The sequence below is a fragment of the Citrus clementina genome, unplaced genomic scaffold (genome assembly GCF_000493195.1).
Source record: "Citrus clementina cultivar Clemenules unplaced genomic scaffold, Citrus_clementina_v1.0 scaffold_2, whole genome shotgun sequence".
Taxonomy (NCBI): domain Eukaryota; kingdom Viridiplantae; phylum Streptophyta; class Magnoliopsida; order Sapindales; family Rutaceae; genus Citrus; species Citrus x clementina.
This window is the reverse complement of record NW_006262688.1, coordinates 25,763,258-25,785,617: the sequence shown is the minus strand read 5'-3', so window position 1 is coordinate 25,785,617 and position 22,360 is coordinate 25,763,258. Positions and strand designations below refer to the sequence as shown.

The 22,360-nt window shown below is 35.9% G+C and overlaps 4 protein-coding genes across 5 annotated transcripts; 3 read left to right on the top strand and 1 right to left on the bottom strand.

The window, feature by feature from the left end:
* The first annotated feature begins 2,417 nt into the window (after positions 1-2,417).
* LOC18051667 (serine carboxypeptidase-like 20) lies at positions 2,418-6,180 on the top strand. The gene is made up of 14 exons (XM_006447922.2): positions 2,418-2,856; positions 2,979-3,124; positions 3,314-3,390; positions 3,506-3,628; positions 3,717-3,819; positions 3,906-3,943; positions 4,015-4,116; positions 4,282-4,362; positions 4,458-4,700; positions 5,119-5,184; positions 5,265-5,386; positions 5,481-5,594; positions 5,751-5,796; positions 5,914-6,180. The coding sequence occupies exons 1-14, from the start codon at positions 2,708-2,710 to the stop codon at positions 5,995-5,997; spliced, it is 1,494 nt and encodes a 497-aa protein (XP_006447985.1). The 5' UTR covers positions 2,418-2,707; the 3' UTR covers positions 5,998-6,180.
* Positions 6,181-9,795: 3,615 nt separating this feature from the next.
* Positions 9,796-13,027, top strand: LOC18051666 (poly(A)-specific ribonuclease PARN-like). Its single transcript, XM_006447920.2, has 8 exons — positions 9,796-10,156; positions 10,249-10,379; positions 10,827-11,021; positions 11,122-11,231; positions 11,344-11,460; positions 11,532-11,646; positions 11,730-11,945; positions 12,218-13,027. Exons 1-8 carry the CDS (start codon positions 9,819-9,821, stop codon positions 12,862-12,864), a joined length of 1,869 nt encoding a protein of 622 aa, XP_006447983.2. The 5' UTR covers positions 9,796-9,818; the 3' UTR covers positions 12,865-13,027.
* Positions 13,028-13,047: 20 nt separating this feature from the next.
* Positions 13,048-16,634, top strand: LOC18051665 (glycine oxidase). 2 transcript variants are annotated; one of them, XM_006447918.2, is made up of 9 exons: positions 13,049-13,571; positions 13,881-14,030; positions 14,195-14,409; positions 14,522-14,592; positions 14,711-14,873; positions 15,172-15,346; positions 15,601-15,759; positions 15,902-15,990; positions 16,088-16,634. In XM_006447918.2, exons 1-9 carry the CDS (start codon positions 13,202-13,204, stop codon positions 16,181-16,183), a joined length of 1,488 nt encoding a protein of 495 aa, XP_006447981.1. In that variant the 5' UTR covers positions 13,049-13,201; the 3' UTR covers positions 16,184-16,634. The 2 variants fall into 2 exon arrangements, with proteins under 2 accessions (XP_006447982.2, XP_006447981.1); XM_006447919.2 differs by lacking the exons at positions 15,902-15,990; positions 16,088-16,634 and adding an exon at positions 15,813-15,892 and having other exon boundaries at positions 13,048-13,571; positions 15,601-15,734.
* Positions 16,635-16,638: 4 nt separating this feature from the next.
* LOC18051664 (linoleate 9S-lipoxygenase A) lies at positions 16,639-20,191 on the bottom strand. The gene is given in 10 exon segments (XM_024190619.1): positions 16,639-17,339; positions 17,341-17,497; positions 17,576-17,839; positions 17,922-18,217; positions 18,317-18,406; positions 18,537-18,622; positions 18,747-19,085; positions 19,195-19,435; positions 19,542-19,822; positions 19,899-20,191. Coding segments are annotated over 10 exon segments (2,559 nt in total). The 5' UTR covers positions 20,092-20,191; the 3' UTR covers positions 16,639-16,727.
* Between the last annotated feature and the right edge of the window lie 2,169 nt (positions 20,192-22,360).

The window sequence follows — 22,360 nt, the reverse complement described above, 5'->3', positions numbered from 1 at the left end:
CCTTAATCATTTCTGGTTATTTACCCCAAATTACTATTTCACATGGGGTGAAAATAAGACACAGTAGAGGCTTTGACATCTTACAACTGTTTGGGTTAAAAAAACTGCTATAACTTTTCCCTCGACTTGCTATGGTTACAAACAATTATACAAGGTTACTCTGGATGATATAATAAGAAAAACTTAAGAGACAGATATGATAAGTCGTGCTAGTATCATGGCAGCTGGTGTTATCTCTTTAACTCCACAAACTTTGAAGGCATGTCTTGCCTTGCGCCTTTGGTTGCCAAGTCAGGCTTATCTCCCACAACTGACTTTGGATTCATGAGGCAAGATGGAGCCTACTATGAGTGTTAAACATTTGATAAATTGTATAACTGATGTTGACTGCATCAAGATTTTAGATTCTGACCTTTTCTGCTTCTCTAATATGAAAAATGATTTGTTTTAGACAGGTTCTCTGATAGCCAATGTGTATTTCTGTCGACTTTTCTGACAGTGGGGATCATGATATGTGCATTCTGTTTACTGGGAGTGTAGCTTGGACAAGGTCCGTTGGATACAAGATTGTAGGTAAATGAGCCTTGGACTTCCAATGGGCAAGTTGCTGGTAGTTAGTAATTAGTTTCAATTCTTCCTTACTAAAATATGTAATATTTCATTAATAGGAATTCATATTCACCATTGTTCGGAATGGTTCTGGTAGTTTTGCCTTTTAACCTTTCAACAGTTTTTGCTATGAAATGGTCGTCAAGGCTTGTTCTTGACATTGCACAAAACATCCATTATCAACTAATCATCTTGTTGGTTACAGATATACTCAAGGATATGAGAACAACAATTCTTTGCTTCTACTATCAGTTACAATTTAAGTTCAAATATTTAATCTATTTCTTGTAACATGAAATATTGATACTCATTCTCTCTTTTTGACTTAAGTTTTTGCAGGGACCTGGACATTCTGTAGCAGAATCCAAGCAATGGGAGGCATTGAATTTTTATAGCCTTTTCTTGCTGGAAAGCCGAAATGAAAGAGATTTATGAACTGTCATCATAATATAGAAACTATGAGAATTCTATATGCTCTGGAGCTCTCAGCCAAGTGGGTTGTTGGAACTGATAAGGTGGATCAATTTTATTTTTACAACTGAAAGCTTGTGTAGGTGACTGGCTGCTGTTCATTTTCTTTGTTTCTTGTGTGGACTAAGTACTGTGGAGTGGGGGATGTGGTTTTCTTGTATAAAAAGCATTAAGACTTATTTCTTGCACTATCTCTTGTACACCCACAGAAGAGATATGGGTTGGATCTTACTTGTTAATTAGTTTTCCTATATCCCCTTACTCTTTGGTAAAGTGGTAAGATTCTGATGATATTGGTTTTGTCATTGCGTACTTCATTAGTTTCAATAATGAGTGTAGCCATACAAAGAAAGTTTTCCCAACTAGGAATTATCTAAGCCATTAATAGATACGTTGGTTTTGTTTGTTAAGGATCAATTTGAGTCTAGGTTAGCTTTGTTTGTTAAAGGCGAATTATTTGAGTCTCTGTCAAGCAGTCACCGCCTTTTGTCAAATGGAATGGGATGTTCTCAATAAATATCAAGCGCATTTTGCCTTAGTGGGATGCTTTGTGTGTAAAGATAGCAGGAATTATTGGGTCGACACCAACAGCAAGATGACATTGTTGCTATTATTGGTATCACTTCCTTATCTCAGTTGGATCTTAGCTTGAAAGCCAATGCTGCTACTGTGTTGTGGTTTTGTACCCCTCCCCCAATCCCCAAATTCTTAATAGGAATAAGGTTTGGTTTTGTACCCCTCCCCCAATCCCATTACATATAAATATTTTTTTAATTTCTATTTAATAATTTTTATTTTATCAATTCCAATATTGATTAATAAATTTTCTTTTTATTTTTACCTAATATAAGTGGGTTATAACTAAAAGAAAACCTTACAATACAATTCTTATTCAATCCTAAGATATTATTATGATTTTTTTTCTCTTAAGGTGCTCTTCTTTTCAAACATTTTTTTAGTTTTTATATCATTTTAATATATTATTTTAAAATTTGAGAGATTTTTTAAATAATTTAAATATTTTATAATATGATAAATATCTATTATAAAATAATTAAATGAGAAATGAGGTGAGAATGAAAAAATTATTCCTCCCCCGCTAGCCCGTCGCCATCCCTGTCCCTAAAGTCATCAAATCTACAAACTATTTCATTTTGCAATGGGAAACACGTTTCTCTTGGCCACCACCTGAGATACTGATGGCCCTGTTTCTTGTATAACAGCCATCACATGCACATAGCGCCTATTTCTGTTCGCCTGTGCTTTGAGCACATACGTAAAGATAAGGAAAGCAAACAAAACTGTGGCCCAAAATCATTATATATTTTTAAGTGCACGAAAGCCACTTAAGCCAGTCAATGAATATCTGAACTAAACCAAACCACAATCTTTATGTAGCTCAAAGTCTTAAGTAAAATTAGTTTAAAAATTCGGTTTTTGTCCACAAGGCATTCTACCTTTGAGCCTCACGGTTGCTTACTTCATGGTCCATGTTCTCTCTCTGTCACTTTCGTATTGGACTGTAAGCAAGCGTTTTTTCATTAGAAACTTGCATTTTCACCAACTATATAAATGCGTCTCGGGGATAATCAAACAGTCATGCAGTCTACTCTAATCAAACTTTTTAATGGGTAAAGGTCGTCTTATCATGTACAAGATACTAGCTTGTTACACATTATTGAGCTTTTCAGTGTTGACTCATTCAGCTCCTGAAACTGCTCTCATCGCTCAGATTCCTGGCTTCTCTGGCAATCTCCCTTCCAAGCACTATTCTGGGTATGTTTCAATTTTTTGCATTTCCATTTCTTTGTCTCTGATTCATAGCTGTTTTTTTATCCAAAAGTCGACCAAAGACTACGCTTTGATGATTAATTATGGTGGGTTTTTTTTTTTTTAAGGTATGTGACGGTTGATGAAAGCCATGGGAGGAACCTCTTTTACTACTTTGTTGAATCCGAAGGGAATCCATCCAAGGATCCTGTGGTTCTGTGGCTCAATGGTGGACCAGGATGCTCCAGCTTTGATGGTTTTATATATGAGCACGGTATATATTTATCGAATTAATGCTGGTTATTTTGTTTTTATCTGAAATTAGGTCAATTCAGTAGAATTTGTTCACATGTTATCTTTCTATTCTTGCTTCAATTATATGAAAGGATACGGTCCTTTCCGTTTTTCCCCATTTATTGGTCTCTTTTTTGGGCAACACTTAGGTTTCTTTCTTACATTGCAGGGCCTTTCAATTTTGAAGCACCAACGACAAAGGGAAGTCTGCCCAAGTTGCATGTCAATCCATATAGCTGGACCAAGGTCTACATTCTTGATCAGCTTTATTTAATCACAAAAGTATTAACATTTTGGTTTTGTCAATGCATGAATCAATACAACTCAGAACTTCACTTACCTCCTGTTCTTGAATTTTCAGGTTTCTAGCATTATATATTTAGATTCCCCAGCTGGTGTTGGACTTTCTTACTCAGAAAATAAAACTGATTATGTTACTGGGGACTTAAAGACTGCCTCTGATACACACACATTTCTCCTCAAGGTAAATTCGAAGAAATTGAGAATTTGACTAATATTCTTCTTTAGTTGTAAGATGATGTATGTGTTAATGAATTGTATCTGTGCATCAGTGGTTTGAACTATACCCGGAGTTCCTAGCCAACCCATTTTTTATTGCTGGAGAGTCATATGCTGGGATATATGTGCCCACTCTTGCTTATGAAGTGATGAAAGGTAATTCATATTTTGAACTGTGTGTTTTAGGTTAAACATGTGCTGCTATGCTCAGTTGTATATTTATTATTATCATCATTTTGCAGGAATTGATGCTGGTGAAAAACCTGTTCTGAACTTCAAGGTATGCCTTTCTCAAAAGTAATTTTATTGAAGCTAAAATTTATAGTTGTAATCTGTGATTGTTATATTCAGGGATATCTGGTGGGAAATGGAGTAACAGATGAAGAGATTGATGGGAACGCGCTTGTTCCATTTGTGCATGGGATGGGTCTGATATCAGATGACCTATATGAGGTGGGTGGAGCTACAGATGAAGCGTTTTCTTTTTGAAACATTCAGATTACATCTTGGACTCCATTGTATATGAATTTGAATATTGAGTCTCAGAGGTTGAAATATTGCTTAATTCCTAAATTTAATCAAAAGCATTAGAATGATCATTCAGGTTACATACTGCAGGAGGTGCAAAATTTGTGCCAAGGAAATTTCTATAACCCACTCAGTGAGGCTTGTGACAGCAAGCTTTCTGAAGTTGAGAAGGTAGTATGATTGCTTGTTGATGCGTGATTTATGCAAATGTTCAGATAATATGAACCAGCTTCTTCGTTTATTCTTAAGAGATTTTTAAATTTCAGGATATTGCAGGTTTAAACATGTATGATATTTTAGAGCCGTGCTATCATGGCAATGAGACATGGGAGATTGCAGCCGCTAACATTAGGTTACCATCCAGCTTCCGGCAGTTGGGTGAGACTGATAGGCCTCTTCCTGTGAGGATAAGGATGTTTGGTCGTGCCTGGCCTCTTAGAGCTCCTGTAAGAGACGGGATTGTTCCAAGTTGGCCCCAGCTTCTCAATAGTAATTCTGTGCCATGCACAGTAAGTCAATTTACAATCCTTAAACCTTTTCCTCCTCTTCCTCTCCGGCAATGATTTCGTAATTCGTATGGCTAAATTTGTTTGAATAGGAAAATGGTGTTAGTTTAATTCCATTAAAGATCTAGAAAAAAATATATTATGCTTCAAACCAGAGACATTTTTTTTTCACTGTCCACATTCTGGGTCTCCCAATAAGTAAAAGCTAGCAAGACATGCATTTGCTGAGATTATCTTTTTTCAGCATTTCTTATTGATCAACAGGTCCTTGTCTTGCTTCTCTACTCTAATTAATTTAGACACATTGGATTTATGGCTTTCAACGGATGGCTCATTTGTTCTTAAAGAGTCAAACTATTTCTTTGTCCACTTATTAGAATTATTTAAAATTTTATGCTGAAAATTAATATTAACTCTGCAGGATGATAGAGTTGCAACTCTATGGCTCAATGATGCAGCAGTTAGGACAGCAATTCATGCCGAACCGGTTAGTGATCTCAATTTTATTTGTTACTTGTCAGTGCCAAATTCTGGGGCAATTATTTTATGCTCCTTGTGACACAACAGGAGAGCATTGCTGGAAGTTGGGAATTATGTACAGACAGGATTTTATTTGAACATGATGCTGGGAGCATGATCAAATACCATAAGAACCTCACTCTCAGGGGATATCGGGCACTCATATTCAGGTAGACCTCCAACAATGCTTTAGTGCTTGTTCCCAAAAATTGATGGTCGTGTCCACTGATAATTGATTTGTATTTCTGTTGACTTCTCTGTCAGTGGGGATCATGATATGTGTGTTCCTTTCACTGGGAGTGAAGCATGGACTAGGTCGGTTGGATATAAGATTGTAGATAAATGGAGACCTTGGACTTCCAATGGACAAGTTGCTGGGTACTTCCTTCAACTCTGCATCTACTAATATATAGGATATTCATTGATATTGTCCTAGTCCCTACCCTATTCATAATTTCTTCAGAATGCTTCTGCTAGTTGTTTGTGATGAAAATTCTCAAAACATCCATAAATAAGTCATCTTGTTGGTTGCAGATATACTCAAGGATATGAAAACAACCTCACATTTTTAACCATAAAGGTGAAATGCTTGTAACAGAAGTTACAGTATAATTTTATCTATAAGCTAATAATGAATCCACAAAAAGCAGTATTCAATTTCTTGTAGCTTGCATTAATATGATTTTTGTTGGTGCAGGGAGCTGGTCATACAGTACCAGAATACAAACCACGAGAGGCATTGGATTTTTACAGTCGTTTTCTGGCCGGGAAACCACTGTAAAAGGGTGCTATGAGCTGGGATCTTGTGTGCATTATGCTTGATTGAGAAAGAGAGCAGTCTTGCTACACTCATCCTTTTGCTTCATCAAAATCTGTGTCTGAAAGAATATGAGAGACATCAATAATTTATATTAAGATTAGAATGATTCAATGAATAAAGCTAGTGGGAGAACAGTTTACTTGATTTGATTTTAATATTACTTTTGTCTTATTCAATACAGGTAAATATATCAATTACTTGCTGATTATCTATGGTATACATATCAAAACTTTTAAGTATATTTGTAACTTGATTTTGAAAGCACAATTGTTAGTGTTATTCACTTTTACTTGATGACTAATTGTATTTATTTTGTAAGAAATATTAATTAAAAACCACAACTATCAATGTCAAACATACCCTATACAATTGAGGTCCTTAAATTTATTGAGATTAAGTAATTTGTGATATGGTGGCGAAAACCGATGTGTTTCGTCTTGTTTGAGGGCAAATGCCCTTGTGCTGCAGTGATACACCTTGATCCGCCTTACTCCATGTCAAACACTGCTGCTTCTTTATAACAAAGAAATAAGGGGAAAATGAAAAATGGGCCTGCTGCTTCTATATAGCTTTCTTATAAAGGATCAGTGGCCGAGATCCTTTAATCAGATCTTCACAAGTTGCAAACACAAGAAGTTGATCTAAGTGAACTCTATCAAAGAAACTAAACAGAAGTATTAAGAAAAACAACCAAGACAATGAATCAAACACCACAATTTTAACTTGGTTCAGTTGAGCAAAGGTTGCTTAACCTACATCCAGGAAAGAAGCACTCAGAGGAGCTTTATTGATAAATTTATGAGAATTTTATAGAGTCTTGAACAAGAAATATTAGACAACAAGCAAGAACTTTCTCTCTCTCCAAACTCTCAACACAACGCTCTAATCATCTATCTAACTAACTGAAGAATCAGCTCTTTATAACCAGAAGCTGTAACAAACTAAAACTCAGATTGTACAGAAAAGGACACGTGACTAACAGAATTATAACTAGCTAAGCTTCAGTTTCGTCACATGCGTCTCACGTGAGTAAAAGTGTCAACTAAAACGCATAGAAGCGTGTCATTTTAGTTAATTCTGTTTTATGTCATAAGCACATGATCGGCATATGATAATTTAAGCCAAATTACTTCCAAAATGATATTGTTTTTGTACCCATCTTTGATTCAACAACTGACTTCACAGCTGTAAATAGAAATATTTTCATTTTAAAAAAACTAACCTGAGCTAATGTTGTTGAAAAAAGTATGATAGTTATTTTGTTTCAAGTTATTTGATCATTTTTATTTGCATGGTCTGTGTACCTATCAGTAGACATCAATTAATCACCTTTAGTGCACATCATGGCGAAATGTTATACAATAAAATTGAAGGGAGCTTCCATAATTAATTCAGAAATTTAATTATATGATGTAAAAAATTTTGTTCAGATAGTAAGATTTATGATTATTTATATTTATTTCACTTGTTTTCATATCCATACCATGCGATCTAATCACTAGTTGTTTTATATTCTATTATTGCATTGGTTAACTATATCATTTGCTACCATATTAAAGATTAAGTGATTTTATTTATCTTTTTAATCTATTATATTCTCTATCCCAGTGTTGAGTATGAGTCAAAAATGTATGAAAAACTATTAAATAATTGTACAATATAACGTCTTAAAAAAATATATTAATCTAACTATTTAGTTTCAGACGTACACTACAATAAAAAAAGGTATTAGCAACAAAAATAATCATCATTAAAACAAACAAATTTACCTAGGTTGATTAAATAGTAAATTTTCCGTTTCAGTGGGTTGCTATTTTGACTACCTATGGCAGAATTCGAGATTTGTAAACCCGCCCTAAAATCAAGGAACTTGCTTTCGTCTTAGAGTTGTCGCCCTTTGCAATCAACCCTAAAACCATGGAATCCCTTTATTCTATCTTAGAGCCGCCACCCGCCGCAACAACCTATCATAAAATAATATTTTGGATTTTTCAAATGAAGCATCCAAGTTCAAAAATTTTCTTATCACACGTGTGCATCAACTAATATTATAGTAATTAACCATTTCTTTCTATGCATGTTGTTTTGGTGGAGTGTTAAGAGGACAAGAAGGCCTAAGTTGGCAAAAAAATCGGGGCTAAAGCCCAGCCCATGGGATAAAGTCATGGATAATGGCTCCCAAAATGCAAAGCCCATATATAATACGCTTGGTAAGTATATATATATATATATTTTTAAAAAGTAACTTTATAATATATTAAAAAAATTGAAATTGAAAAAAAACTAAAAAATCAAAATAAAATAAAAAACAGCCAAAACCTAAATCCTAATGCCTCCCCTCAGTCGCTCTCACTGCTCTCTCACACGAATCAAATTTTTTTTTTTTTAAGTTTGTTATACACATATATTACTGACATTATAATTAATATTTACAATCATACTATATAATTGGAACCACCATCATACATTGACATACTGAAGTATATGCCCAAATATTTTAAACTCTCTCTAATATTCGAAGGGTGCCTGCTCCACTCACATTTCGTAAGAGAGAGACTGTCTCCACTCAATTAATTGATAATTGAGGAATAACTAAAACTAACCTTCATAATGTTCTTATGGAAGCTCGAACCCTTGCACTCAACACGAATCAAACTCACTCACCCATACCAAGTAAAACAATAGTCGACAGTAGCCGGCAGTCGCATTTTCACTGCCTCATCCCATAGCCTGCAGAAGAAAATTTCTTTATGAGTAGACCTATCAGCATCCCTAAAAGTCTCTCATCAAACCCTTTTACTTAAAATACCTCACTATTATTTAGTAAATATGCAAGCCTTACACATCAAGATAAAAAGTCAAGAAAATGAAAATTCGTCTTAATTAAAACACTTTTTAGGCTGCATTTGGCTGTTTCAATTTGAAGTTAAAAACAACTTCTATTTTGTTTTGTTGGTGATTCAACTAAGAACAAAAGGCTAATGATTAATTTCACTTTCACATAACTTTTTTTTTCTTTGAATCAAAGTCAAGGTCGCACTGAATAATATGTAAAACTTGAAAAAGAAGAATTAATGGAGAATTCAGAAATGGAGAATTCAGAAAAGTGGATGCAAGAATGCGGTCCTTCCATAAAGAAGAGTACATGAGTATTGTGCATTTTTCATTTATAAAGCTCCAGTTTTTGTGGTAGGAAAACAAAATTTTTGTTTTTGATATTAGTATTTATAATTTATTATGTTGCATTGTTAATATTTTGTGTATTAAACTACGATGTATTAAGTAGTTAACTTTGATTTAAGTTTTTTAGCTTTACAAAAAGAAAAAAAATTAAAGAATTAATGAAAGCCTAAGGCTGGGTCAGGCCCAGCCCGTTCAAACTTGGACAGACTCTTAGAGTGTTTGGGCTTAATGACAATAACATGTGAGGTCCAAGCTCGCAAATCGTCAACCTAGTAAGGTATTCCTACTGGTATCAATGACAATAGCTCAAGTTAATTTTTTTCTAAAGTGAATTTATTTCCATTTACAGCTTAAGCCCATTTCTCATTTTTCCCTGTCTAAAATTTATGAGTTTTACGGATATGAAGTAATTTGTGATATTTATTAAACAGTGTTTATCTTAATTTTTCGTTCAAAAAATTGAAAAACAAAATGGTTGGTCAATCAACTGATACAAGCCCAATGGGCAGCCCGCCCCGGCCCATAACCCATTTCGGTTAATAATAATCATTCATTTCTCTTTCACAGTGACAAAACTCAAAGACGCTTCTGCAACAAAAATGGTGCCTCAGTTCAAGCCTTCGCCATTACGAATACGCTTCTTCTGTACCAAAACCGTCCAACAAAACCACCACCACCGCTGGCCCATAAAACAAATAACAAAAACCAACTTCAATGAATCTCTCTCAGAAATCAAGAACCACATTTCCAGCTCAGACTTTATAGCCGTCTCTTTGCAAAACACCGGCTCCTTCTCGTCGCCGTGGCACTGCGTGTCTACCTTTGATACTCCCGACACCGCTTACCTTAAGGCTAAGTTCGCCGCTGAACGTTTCCAGATTCTTCAGTTTGCTATTTGCCCCTTTAAACTTCAAGCTTCCAAAGTCATCGCTTACCCGTGAGTCCTTATCATGCTGTTGTTGTTTTTATTATTTTTGCTAATGACAAGTATATTGGTTTATAAATTTGTTCTTGAATACTGGGTTGCAGGTATAATTTTCATTTGTTTCCAAGAGATGAGCTGAAGATGGGGATGCCATCTTACAGTTTTACTTGTCAAACATCATATTTGACTGCAATGGCGAAAGAGGGTTTTGATTTTAATACCTGCATATACGATGGTCAGTTACTCAGTTTATGGATAATTGCTGCTGTTGTAATTCCTTTATTGCTGATTTCGAGAAAATAATATTGTTGGATATATCTCTTAAGATCTTTAAGATAGATCAATATAAAGGCTTTGTTTTTATCAATAATGTAGCTTATTTGTTCTTTAGAATATATTCTTGTATATGTTATATCTTTGGATCAATTTCATTCCCAAGAACTTTGCATACTATGCCTAAATTCATAGCATTCGGCTTTTAGGAACAGCTCTTGTTTGTTTATGATGAATGTTTTATGAACATAGCAATATATAATCAGGAATCACTGATAGACCTGATGCAATTTCATCTGTAGTTTCATGCATGATTAATGATTGGTATCATCTTGTTGTCTCTTGTTTGTTTTGAGAAAATCCTTACTCAAGGCCAAAAGTGGCCTTTTTTCTATTACTACTTTACTAGGCATATCATACTTATCTGAAGCACAAGAGTCCGCTGCAAAAGTTCGAATGGGTAATCCAATGGCTGTTGATCATGCGACAAAATCTTCCTCTTCGCCTGCTCTTAGCGTTGCTGATACAGTTTTCATTGAAAGGGTTAGATCACGTGTTAAGCATTGGAAAAATGCGTGTACAGACTCTGACATAAAGACAGAGGGTAAATTATGAGTTGCTGCAAAGTTTTACTTATTATGTCTTTTCTTCTTTTCTTTTTTTCTTTTTTTAATTTTATAGTAATGACTTATCATTTGCAGCAGCTCTGGTGACATCCTTGAGAAAAATTGTTTTAGGAGGGGAACAGTTTGGATCTAGACCTAGCATGACTATAGATGTTTGCAGTGAACGTCAAGTTCAGCTAGTACTAAAGGTCGATTGAAAAAATTATATTTTATGATCTTTCAACTTTTGATGAAGCAAATCCATTCTTAGTCTCTTGCTTGGATAATTAAATCGGTTCAGTTTTTCTGGATTGGCTACAGATGTTGGAAGACTTTTCTGATGTCCTTGTTCCTCTAATAATTCCAGCAAAGGGTGGAGGAACACAGGCAGTTCGAGCTGTGTTGACAAGTTCAGATGAGGACAAGGATCTTTTAAAGGTAAACCAGTCGCCGGTGATAGTGACTGTTCAGGTTTGTCCATTTTATTAAATTATGATTTTGATTGACAGAGGGAGCTTCAAACTTTCGGATTTGAACAAAATAAGAGAGTCCGTGGATTTCGAGAGGTGATCGATTTGATCTCTGCTTCACAGAAACCTCTTGTCGCCCACAATTCCCTTAATGGTGTATATCTATATAAACGAAATTTATAGCACCTTTGACTTCCTTACATTTTTGAGATTGATTCTCTTTTCTGATTCTTGCAGATTTTACATTTATCCATTCGAAATTTCTAGCTCCCCTACCTCCTAACATGAACGAGTTCATCTGTTCTTTGCGCTTGGCTTACCCTCAAGTAATTGATGTCAACTATCTGTTGAAGGATATTGGTCCTGTGAAAAAAATGACCAATATATCTGCTACCATCGCCTACTTGAAAAATAGGTTCTTTGCACCCATTGAGATGGAAATTCCAAATCAAGGTCAGTCTGTTCACACATGCACATCAAATCATGCTTGCATCTTGGGATATTTCATGTGACTGAGGTTCACTTGTGAAATGTGTAATGAAGGAAACTAGGGACTTTCATGTCCAGCCTGGAACAATTATTTAGTCAAGCCAAATTGTGTTTTTAGTGAATACTAATTACATCAATTGACTTGGGAGTCATGTCCATGACAGTGCTAATCAGCGCTTAAGAGTTATGTGCTATTAAGTCATCTGATTTCTCAATGTTGTACCTGAATTTTGCAGCTAATGAAAATGAAGGCAAGATTCATGGGCATAATGTCGTGAAAATATGCCAGTTGTTTGGGAAGCTGTGCTCCATATTGAAAATCACTCCTGATGCTATTGAATCTAGTGATGATTTTCTGGCATCAGCCATTAACCGCTACACAAATATCTTCTACAGTTTGCCTGGCAGCTCTCAAGAGCCAACTAATGAAGAGATCAGAGGATGGACCAATGACAAAAGAAAAGTAAGTTGCGAGGATGTGGTTTTCTTGTGGGGATTTAGGGAGAGGATATCTGCTGGAATTCTGAAGAACATGCTGCAAGGCTCCCATGAAGTTTTTGCAGAAGCATTCAATGTTCGCATGGTGGATAGGAGCTGTGCCATCGTGGTTTTTGGGAAACCGGGGTTGTCCAACACTTTTAAGAATGTGATGAACAGCAAAGCGGTTTCTGGGCCTTTGCGAGAAATGGTATCAGATGGCCTAAAAGCAGCAGGTTATGAGACCTACCAAAGAGTTTGCAGCTCAGGTTTGTGGGAATCAGCGTTAGCAGATGCCTTGGACAAAACCTTGGCAAGCCATAATTGTCTTTCAGAAGCTGCTTATGAGACAAAACAATCAGAAATTTATTTATCCAACGAGTTGATTAACTTGGCTGAACTCTGAGGCTATAATGAAACTTCATTTTTGCCTGTTTCTGTCTCCACTCGCCATTCAATTTTTTGCTCCAAGATATATCATTCCTGTGTAGTTATCAATTTTCCAAGCTGAATGTAGTTTAGTATAAACCATATTTATAGGACAACGCCGCAATTAATGAATTTCGTTTATTTTATATTCTTTTGAGTTGTCATCTCCAATATGTCACAAGGGAGCTATACAAAGTATGAAGTTATTAATAACGTGAAAAACTCAGGGACTTAGATGGTAATCTCCCATTATTGCAAGTCACCTTGCACTTACATCGAGCTCACTGCAGAAATTTCAGAAACAGTTATCTGCAATGACTTCAATCTCGTCAAATAATCAATCAACAAATTTTACTCTACAAGAAAGCGTCAATGTTTGGGGTTCTCGGGGAAGGAGGCAATCATGTCGCACGTCTGCTGCTTTCGCATTCAAATCGAGCTTTTTCGGCAAAAAACCACTTTCACTTTCAGTCAACAAAACCCGCCCCGGTCGGGCACTCGGACCCACTGGCTATTCTCGTCTAAATCCAATAACTGCATCTTCCCGATGTCACACATTCGATGTGATTATAATCGGCGCTGGAATAATCGGGTTGACGATCGCCCGGCAGTTACTTGTCGGGTCGGATTTATCAGTTGCTGTAGTTGACAAAGTCGTCCCTTGCTCTGGTGCTACTGGTGCAGGTAAAAAATAAAATAGAAAGCTGTGCTAGAGAAACTACAAATTGAGTGCATTTTTCTTTTTTTTTTTTTTTCATTTTGTAAAATGAACATGAGAAAACGATTTAGTGAGGCAATGTTGTTTACTTAATGGATTGAGCGACACCGTCACATGCCACATAAATTTATAGCTTCAGCTTCATTCACATTAACAATGAGTTGCACCACGGATCCACTGCTCACCGGAACATTTCTGTACTATTTTCAAAGTGGTGCTTGCACTGTTTCATTGTTCTCGAACTGTGGTTGATTTTTTTTTTTTTTAAATTCTAGGTCAGGGATACATATGGATGGTTCACAGGACACCTGGGAGTGAAATATGGGACCTTACATTGAGAAGCAATAAATTGTGGAAGATGTTGGCAGATAGCTTGCATGACCAAGGCTTGGACCCTCTTCAACTAATTGGATGGAAACAGACAGGTACTTAAGCTGCATGGTGAGTCTAGCAGACTCCATCTCATCTTAGACTATTAGGCATCATTGTATGTCCATAATGCATGAGCATAATGTTATCAATGGCATGTACTAGTTAAAAATTATTTTGTTGAGTTGATATTTGTTACTAATGGGAATTTAATTCGCAGGAAGCTTGTTAATTGGTCGAACCCCTGAAGAGCTTGTCATGTTGAAAGAGAGGGTGATGCAGCTATGTGAAGCTGGGTTGAGAGCAGAGTACTTGTCTAGTAGTGATTTGCTGCAAGCAGAACCTGAACTAATGGTTGGGGAAGATAGTGGGGCTGCTTTTCTACCATATGACTCCCAATTGGATGCTATGCTTACTGTTGCATATATTGAAAAGGTCCTAGTTATTTATTTATTTTGAAAATATACGTTACTTGTTAGCAGTATCTTGCTGCACCATTTTCAATTGGCTATTTGGCATAATCTATGTAGATTTGATTGATATGTAGGGTAACAGGCATTTTGCATCAAAAGGCAGGTATGCAGAGTTCTACCATGACCCTGTTACGCGTTTGTTAAGGTTTGTTGCTTTTTCTGCCATACTAAAACTTAAATTGAAATTGAGGGACTGTGTTACAATTCCTATTCAGAGATCAAACAGATTCCAAAGGAACTCTAATAGTTTTAATTATATTCAGATCTAATCGCACAGGGGAGGTTGAAGCAGTTCAGACTTCAAAGAATACCTTGTATAGTAAGAAAGCCATTGTAGTTGCAGCTGGTTGTTGGAGTGGGTCTTTGATGCATGACCTGCTTAGAGAAACAGAGATTGTTCTGGACATCCCTGTAAAGCCTCGAAAGGTTAGAATAAACTTTTTGGCTCGTTGGTTAGAAGATTTTGATGAGTTTTCTTTACGATGTTATATCCATTACTTCAGAAATCACTTTCCATTACAAACTTTGCCTTGCCATCTTTCATACTGACTTTTCATGCCTGATTTCATTCCTTGGATCTCTACATGAAACTCAATTACAGTTTTCTTGCAGTCTTCCTTCTGAATGAGTGATTAACATCATTTATTCTTACTTCTATAAGAAAGATCCATTTCTTTTTTCTATTTGTGATGTTGGACCTGCCTTATATTTAATCTGCTTGCAGGGTCACTTGCTTGTGCTCGAAAATTTCAATTCTCTTAAATTGAATCATGCTTCAATGGAGGCAGGTTATGTGGGTCATCATGATCTAACTCTACACCCAGGACAGGTTAATCATGGGCAAATCTTGTCTATTTCGATGACAGCCACTACAGATGTGATAGGAAACCTCGTTCTTGGTAGAATTTTGCGTTTCTCCTTGCAGTTCTCTATAACTACTGTTTTGATCAATGTTATGTAGAAAGATTAATATACTAAGGCAATCTTGTTTGTGGATGGAATTTCTTAGCCTTCTTTGGCATCGTATTTAAGAGAACATCTGAAGTTTAAAATACTTTATATCTTTTCATTTTACAATATCCTGAGTTAGGTCAGCTCTGAATGTTGGTAGACATGCTTGTCTTTCCATCAATTTATCTGTTCTTCCATACAGGGAGTAGCCGTCAGTTTGTTGGCTTCAACACAGAAGTTGATGAGACAATCATCGATCGCATATGGAAGCGTGCTGCAGAGTTCTATCCCAAACTAAGAGACTTGTGTCTTGCAGATTTCATTAGCAACAGAAAAGTGAGATTAGGACTGCGTCCTTATAGTAAGTCCATATCATTTCGCAATTCTGAAGTAGAAATTTTTCTATATTGTCAGATTTCATGGATTTGAAATTTCTATGTAATTCGAATCATAGCCCATTAAGTAAATAGAAGGCATTATGGCAAAAATTTTCCCGGTTTCAGTGCCTGATGGGAAGCCAGTAATTGGACCTGTTCCGGGTTTGTCAAAGGTATTCCTTGCAACCGGGCATGAAGGCTTAGGACTTTCTCTGGTAATATTTGTATTCTTTTCTATGATCTTTTGATGTGGTTTACTGGTTTTGTTGATCGTATTTTCAGATTGTTCATAATTTTGGTCCTCTTTTTCAGGCCTTGGGCACTGCTGAACTGGTCGCTGATATGGTGTTGAAAAATCCTTTAAAGGTTGATAGTGCGCCATTTGCTGTTCAAGGTCGATGTTGTTGATAGAATCTCGGCCAACCAAGAGAAATGGAGAATAATTCATCTACTTGCTTATTTCAACATCTCTTAGTTTCTTGTTCAGAGCAATCTGAAATGTCACAGCACCTCAGTATCCACTAGTTCGGTCAAATTTGTATTGCTTTAGACTTCCAGCGATGGGCTTGTATTGGAGATATTAATCCCATTTCCGAGTATTAATCATTAAATTTTAGTTGAAGTGATACAGGTGGGAGTTGATTTGTGAAGAAGGCCCGACCAAACAGGAAAAAATAAAACTACTCTTAAAATATCGGTGTCTTTTAAAAGTTTGCATCTGAAACCTAAAAGCTGGTTATTGAAGCTAATCAGGATTGTGCAGCTGTCTGAATGGGAAACCAATCTCCATCCAATATTTTCTCGCTGCCGACAATGCTGCTCTTTCTGCTCTTGCTTTCTGTTATGTAATAATTACTTACTGAATTTTAAAAAAAAAATTACAAAAGTACAAGAGTTTGATATTACACCCAGAAGCGCTTAATAGTTTTTATTGAATGTACTTGAACTTGCGTTAAATGGATATACTGTTTGGGATACCTTTTCCTGTGAGGCCTCCGTCGTTTTTGACGTTTGATGTATCGGGATGCATAAGTTTGTACGCTATCTTGGCAGGTCCCCATCTGTTCTTAAGCCTGGCATTTCTGTTCCTCTCCACGATTTTTTGCTCTATTTCTTTCAACTTCTCACCGAACTCTTCAAATTTTAGCAAAACCTCCTGATCATCTGTCCATTCTGATGATTGCCTCTGCCCCAAGTAAACTTCATCTGATGTATGCCGCGATAAGACTTCTACCAATGCAGTACTAAGGGTTATCGCAAATCTTTCAGGTAGCATTTTAAGATAGTACTTGTCTGAATCAATTAATAACTCTGCAAATTCGTGTGTTCCTTCATCCGGAATGAATTTTCGACATAGTGTGGGACGATTTGGAGGGTATCCAGCATATGCATACTGCCCAAAGTTCACTGAAGCATGAAGGGCTGACGAAGTCCATATGAGAATAGTTAGAGCTTGTATTAGGTTGTCACGAGAGTTCATTTCAAACCACCAGCTCGCATTGCGCTTATCACCATGACCTACTTCTCGGATTTCTTTCCACCATGCTTGGATTTCCTCGTCAGCACTTGACAGAATCATCATCTTTGTAGAAGATGGAGCAATAATCTTTGACCCATGTCATAATGGCAAGCCATACATCAAGTCCATCTAAACCATAGGGATAGTCTTGGAAGAGAATTTGACACCCCGTAGGCAAGTCTGAGTCTTCCAGTGCTAAACGTCTGAAAAATTGATGTCATGAGTTAAAATGTATGATATTGTTGTGTATGCTAAACCCATAGAGATAGTGTTGTTAATACCTCTTAATAAGATCTTTTGGGAGGGCTTGTTCATCAAATCTCCACTCTTTGTAGAGCTCAGAAGACAACTCCATACAAATTTTACCAGGAAACAATGTCTTCTCAAGGATTCCACCAGCGTTTAAGAGGATACTCCTAGCCAATGCATTTACATGCATGGTGTCTTTGAAATGAGGATCTAATAGACGATGGACAGGATGCATCACACTTAACTGCCTTCTAGTGGCAATGACGAATGGCTCGACCACTGCATGAGTATGCAACCTGGAAAATAAAAAACGCACCATATATTAAGTACTGCATGAACTTTTTCTGACAATTGTACCCCAAAAGTATGTGAACTCACCAATGGGTGACTAGTTGATGGTAAGCTGAGTCATTAGCTAGGACATGAGCTTTGGCAAGCTGCCACAATGCTGCTTCAATACCCTCCTTTGCTGGAAGAAAAACCCTGTTGACCTCGTCACTAGATATGCTAGGGAGGCTTAGCTCTATTGCCACTGGCTTTAACGTGGCATCACTTCTTAAGAACAGTAGTGTTCGGGATGCATAAGCACATACGCTGCTAGTGTTAATTCTGCTTAAAAATGGCATGAGATAGTCGTGGTGATCCAAGATATAGATTCGCCATTGGTTCATTGCCTGCTTCGCTTATTGGACGTTAAATTTTGCCTCTAAGATAGATAATGCACTCATTGAAGCCTCAGAATGAATGAGAAGAAAGGAAAATGACATGTCTACCTGTGTAATATCCAGGCCATCGAGGCTGCCTTCTATGTCTGCTAGTGTTATTGAACTCATCTTTCCATTTTTCCCTTTCGGTGGGAATACCTGCAAGGTATGCTCAAATTAGAACATTGTGTGTGCGCTGTGTGTTATCATTTTAAGGAAATTGTTTTTGCTTCAATTTTTGGTTTTGATTGAATTTGATTTAAGAAATTTTGCATTGGTTAGTGAAAACCTCCAAGCAGCGAATACGTGTAGGATTGATTCCAGCAAGCATTTGGCGTCCAAACTCCTCATCTTCCATCCAAGCCAGGTCATTGTCTAAATAACAAAGGAGCACAAAATAAGGGAGTTTGAGTTGCTAATAGCTATCATTTAAAATGCCAAAAACTAGAAGGAAACAAAGAAAAATAGAATAAGAATGGAAGATAGTAGGCTGCATCACTTGCTATAATTTGAGGTTCTGGGAACTTCATGGGGTCTCCTTTGCTTGCACGTGTAAGCTGTTTCAATAGCTGTTCCGGTACTAATTTCTGCAGTTTCTTTGTCAACCATCCCTCCACTTTCCGGCTTTTGTTGCTTGAAAACATGCCTCTTATCTCATCAAATGACCGAAAATGGGGATCTTTTTCAAGCAAGGATTTTGCTTCAGGGATAAGGAAATGCAGACTAGCACGGATCGAATTTCCAATAAATTCAGACAACTTCTTGGGACTAAACCTCTCATCAGGGGGGACATATATATCCAAGTTGATTTTCTCTGGTCGGCTCTCAGTGGAGAGATCTATGTTCATAAAACAAATTATCAAAGTCGCAAAAGTTGGTTGTCACACTGGCGTGAACACAGAATTTATTGTTCGCCAATGAAACTGGAAAAGGGTCAATGAGGTTACCTGCTCGGCATTTAGGGCGACCAGTTCTCCCCCTGCGAGGATATGGAAGTGATTCAGAGCCTCCCAATACAGGTCTAGCATGTTCAGGACCGATATCAGGATCGCCAAGATCATTGTAGTAATCATAGTCATATATTCTTTCCCATTCCTTCCTCTCTCCAATACCATCTCCCCTCAAGCTTATAAGCTCTTGTTTTCTCAAATCCTTAAGAGTACTTGGTGTTTCGCTTGGAAGATAGCTCTAGCAAGGCCACACGAGATTGGGGGTTAAATTGATTTGAAAAAGAAGAAAAGAATTGGGACCAAAGATTACAAGAAAAGAGTTGAGACCAAAGATTACAGCTTACCTTGTTTGAGAAGAAAATCCGGGGTGTCTTAGTCAGTTTGATTGGATAGACCCAAGACCTGCAATCGAAATGGATAGCCTGTTTGTCCGGAGCGCGGAGGGTTGCAGCTTGAAGGAAAAATTTATACTTATGCTGATTTTCTATAACAAAAGCCCCTGGATTTCCAAAATCAGGCTCGACATAGAACTTCAATTTATAAGTTGTGGTTTTTGTACCATTATGCTTATGGCTCTTTCCATTCTTGAGGTATGCTATATGACTCAACTTGCCTTTACCAGTGCCTGATATTGCAACAAGAAAAGAAAGATTAGCAGGTTACCAATAGGAGTTTGATGTTATGTAAAGAATTGAACTTACCTGGGTCCACTTTCGTGCAGCTAAAAATCTGAACAGAAGCTGATTTTCCAGGACCTGATTGCCCTGGACTGTGATCAATGACAATTTTTCCCTTGATTATAGCATGATTAGCTTGTGCGTGGCTTGCACTCTGTACAGAGCTAAAACATTCCTGCAGGTCAGAACATGGGCCGCGGTGTTGCGTGCTCATCATTTTGAGTATCCTGAATCAAACTCTGGATAATTTGTGTGTTTCAGCTAATGTGAGGAATGATTGCATTAAAACAGAATTGTGGAACTATTCATGTGTAATATAAAATGTTAAAGTTTTGTGCTTCCTTTGTCTTTGGTTTTGAGTTATGTATCAAATCCTTTACTTGCTTGTCAGGTTTTCTGTCATAATCGAGCACTTTGAATCTAAGTGCCCAGCTTTGTGGGGTTTGTTTCCAGTGTCATGCAGCCATGGGGGAGTATCATCCACCAATTTAAAAGACTACAAGCAAATAAAATTTCACAGCATTCGAGTCTTTTCCTTTTCTTTCAATTCTTTTAAAAGGTTAACAGGTATGATTTTGTTGGGAAATTTTATCGTGCAAGTAAAAATATTAAATAAATAATAAATAAAAAATAGATAGAGAATAAAATTAATCATATAACATAAATTTACGTCGAAGAATTTTTATACTGGAGAAAAACCACAGTCGCTAAAGACAATGAAAGAAAAATTCACTATCTGAAAATTTACTAGAATCACGCTAATTTTTTTCTTACACCCAAAATTTCAATAACACATAATCTCTCAATATACCTATTATTTTTCTCACATTAAATATTGTATACTTGCAGAAAAATTGATTGTTAAGTTATGCAAACAAACAAACTCAACTTCTGTATATAAAGTGATTATTTTTTATAAGAAAAATATTATTTATATTATATAAATTGTATTTCTTCTTGAATAAGTTAAGTTCTAAAGGAAAATTATTTATTTCTTAAATAGGAATCCTTCTTAATAAAAAAAAAAAACTACAAAGTACAAAAAGCCTAGGAATTGTCCTTGTTGAAAAAAGAGACATAATTCCTAACAATCTCCACCTTGGCAAGCTTTTCAATTGAATGACAAAATATGATCCATCATGTATCCACATAGCTATGTCGTCTCTACCTTGTTGACTTATGAGAATCACTCCACCATAGGTAAAATTTGTCATATATCCAACAGTCGTAATTCTCTACACCGAAAATTATTATACTCCATCTTACCTAGAGTACATGTATTTAGCACATGTCAACGACCTTTCTGAAAATACCTATTTTCATGTTTGCCTTCCTTGCGAGTCTTTAGTTATTAACATAAAAATTTTACCACATACTTTGCATCAATGTCAAATCATACCTTGTGTGCAAATCTTGTGGACCCTTCAGTAGTAATAAATCATCTTCCATGGTATACCTAAAAGGATAAAGAGTCTCTCATGGAGAAAAGAGATACACTACAAACTGATATTACTAGTATTTTCATTTACTGATTTAAAGTTGTCTGCCGAATTTGCTCTGATCCAACAATCTTCTTTAAAGTGTCTTGATTGTTTACATACCTCTAAGGGTTTCCACTATACAAATATGGTTTACATCACTTTTGCTTTCCTTGTGTAAATAGATTGAATCAACAAATCCTTAACTTGAACTTTCCACAAGCTAAAATTGATTCTTCCATAAAACTTTTCTATTCTTTCCTTTACATGTTTTAAAAACCTCATTGTTGACATCTTTGCTTTGTGTTGCAACTTTAACTTTGATACAACTTATTAGGAAATTTCAATCACACCCAATATCTTACAAGAAAAAAATATCAAACAAATAATAAATAGAAAATAGATAAAGAATAAAATCAATCACACAACACAATAATTTATGTTAAAAACTCTTATATCCAAAAAAAAACTACAGCCACCAAGGACGACAAGAGAAAAATATACTATTTTAAAATTATTGTAATCACTCTAGTATTTTTCTCATACTCAAAATCTCAATAAAACACAATCTCTGAATAGATCTATCGTTTCTCTCACATTAAAAAATATTTAATTACAGAGAAACTGATTATTGTGTTATGCAAATAAGTGAACTCAACCTCCTTATACATATTGATTATTTTTTATAGGAGAAGTATTCATTTCCTTATCTAAGTTGTATTCCTCTTTTAAAAAGTTTAATGTTAAAATATTACTTATATCTTAAATAAGAATTCTTCTGAATAAGAAAATTACTGATAAGAGAAATTTAGGAAATGTTCTTATAAAAAAAAAGACATATTTCCTAACAAATTTGAGACTTCGTAAATAGGCTGCATTTAAATGTTAATGGGACTTTCTAAGAGAAGTTTTATCATCTCACAATAAAAAGATAAATCATTTATTTTAATTTACCAAGCATCCGTAGACATGTCTTTATTCTATTGATTTTGTCTCCAATTTTATCTC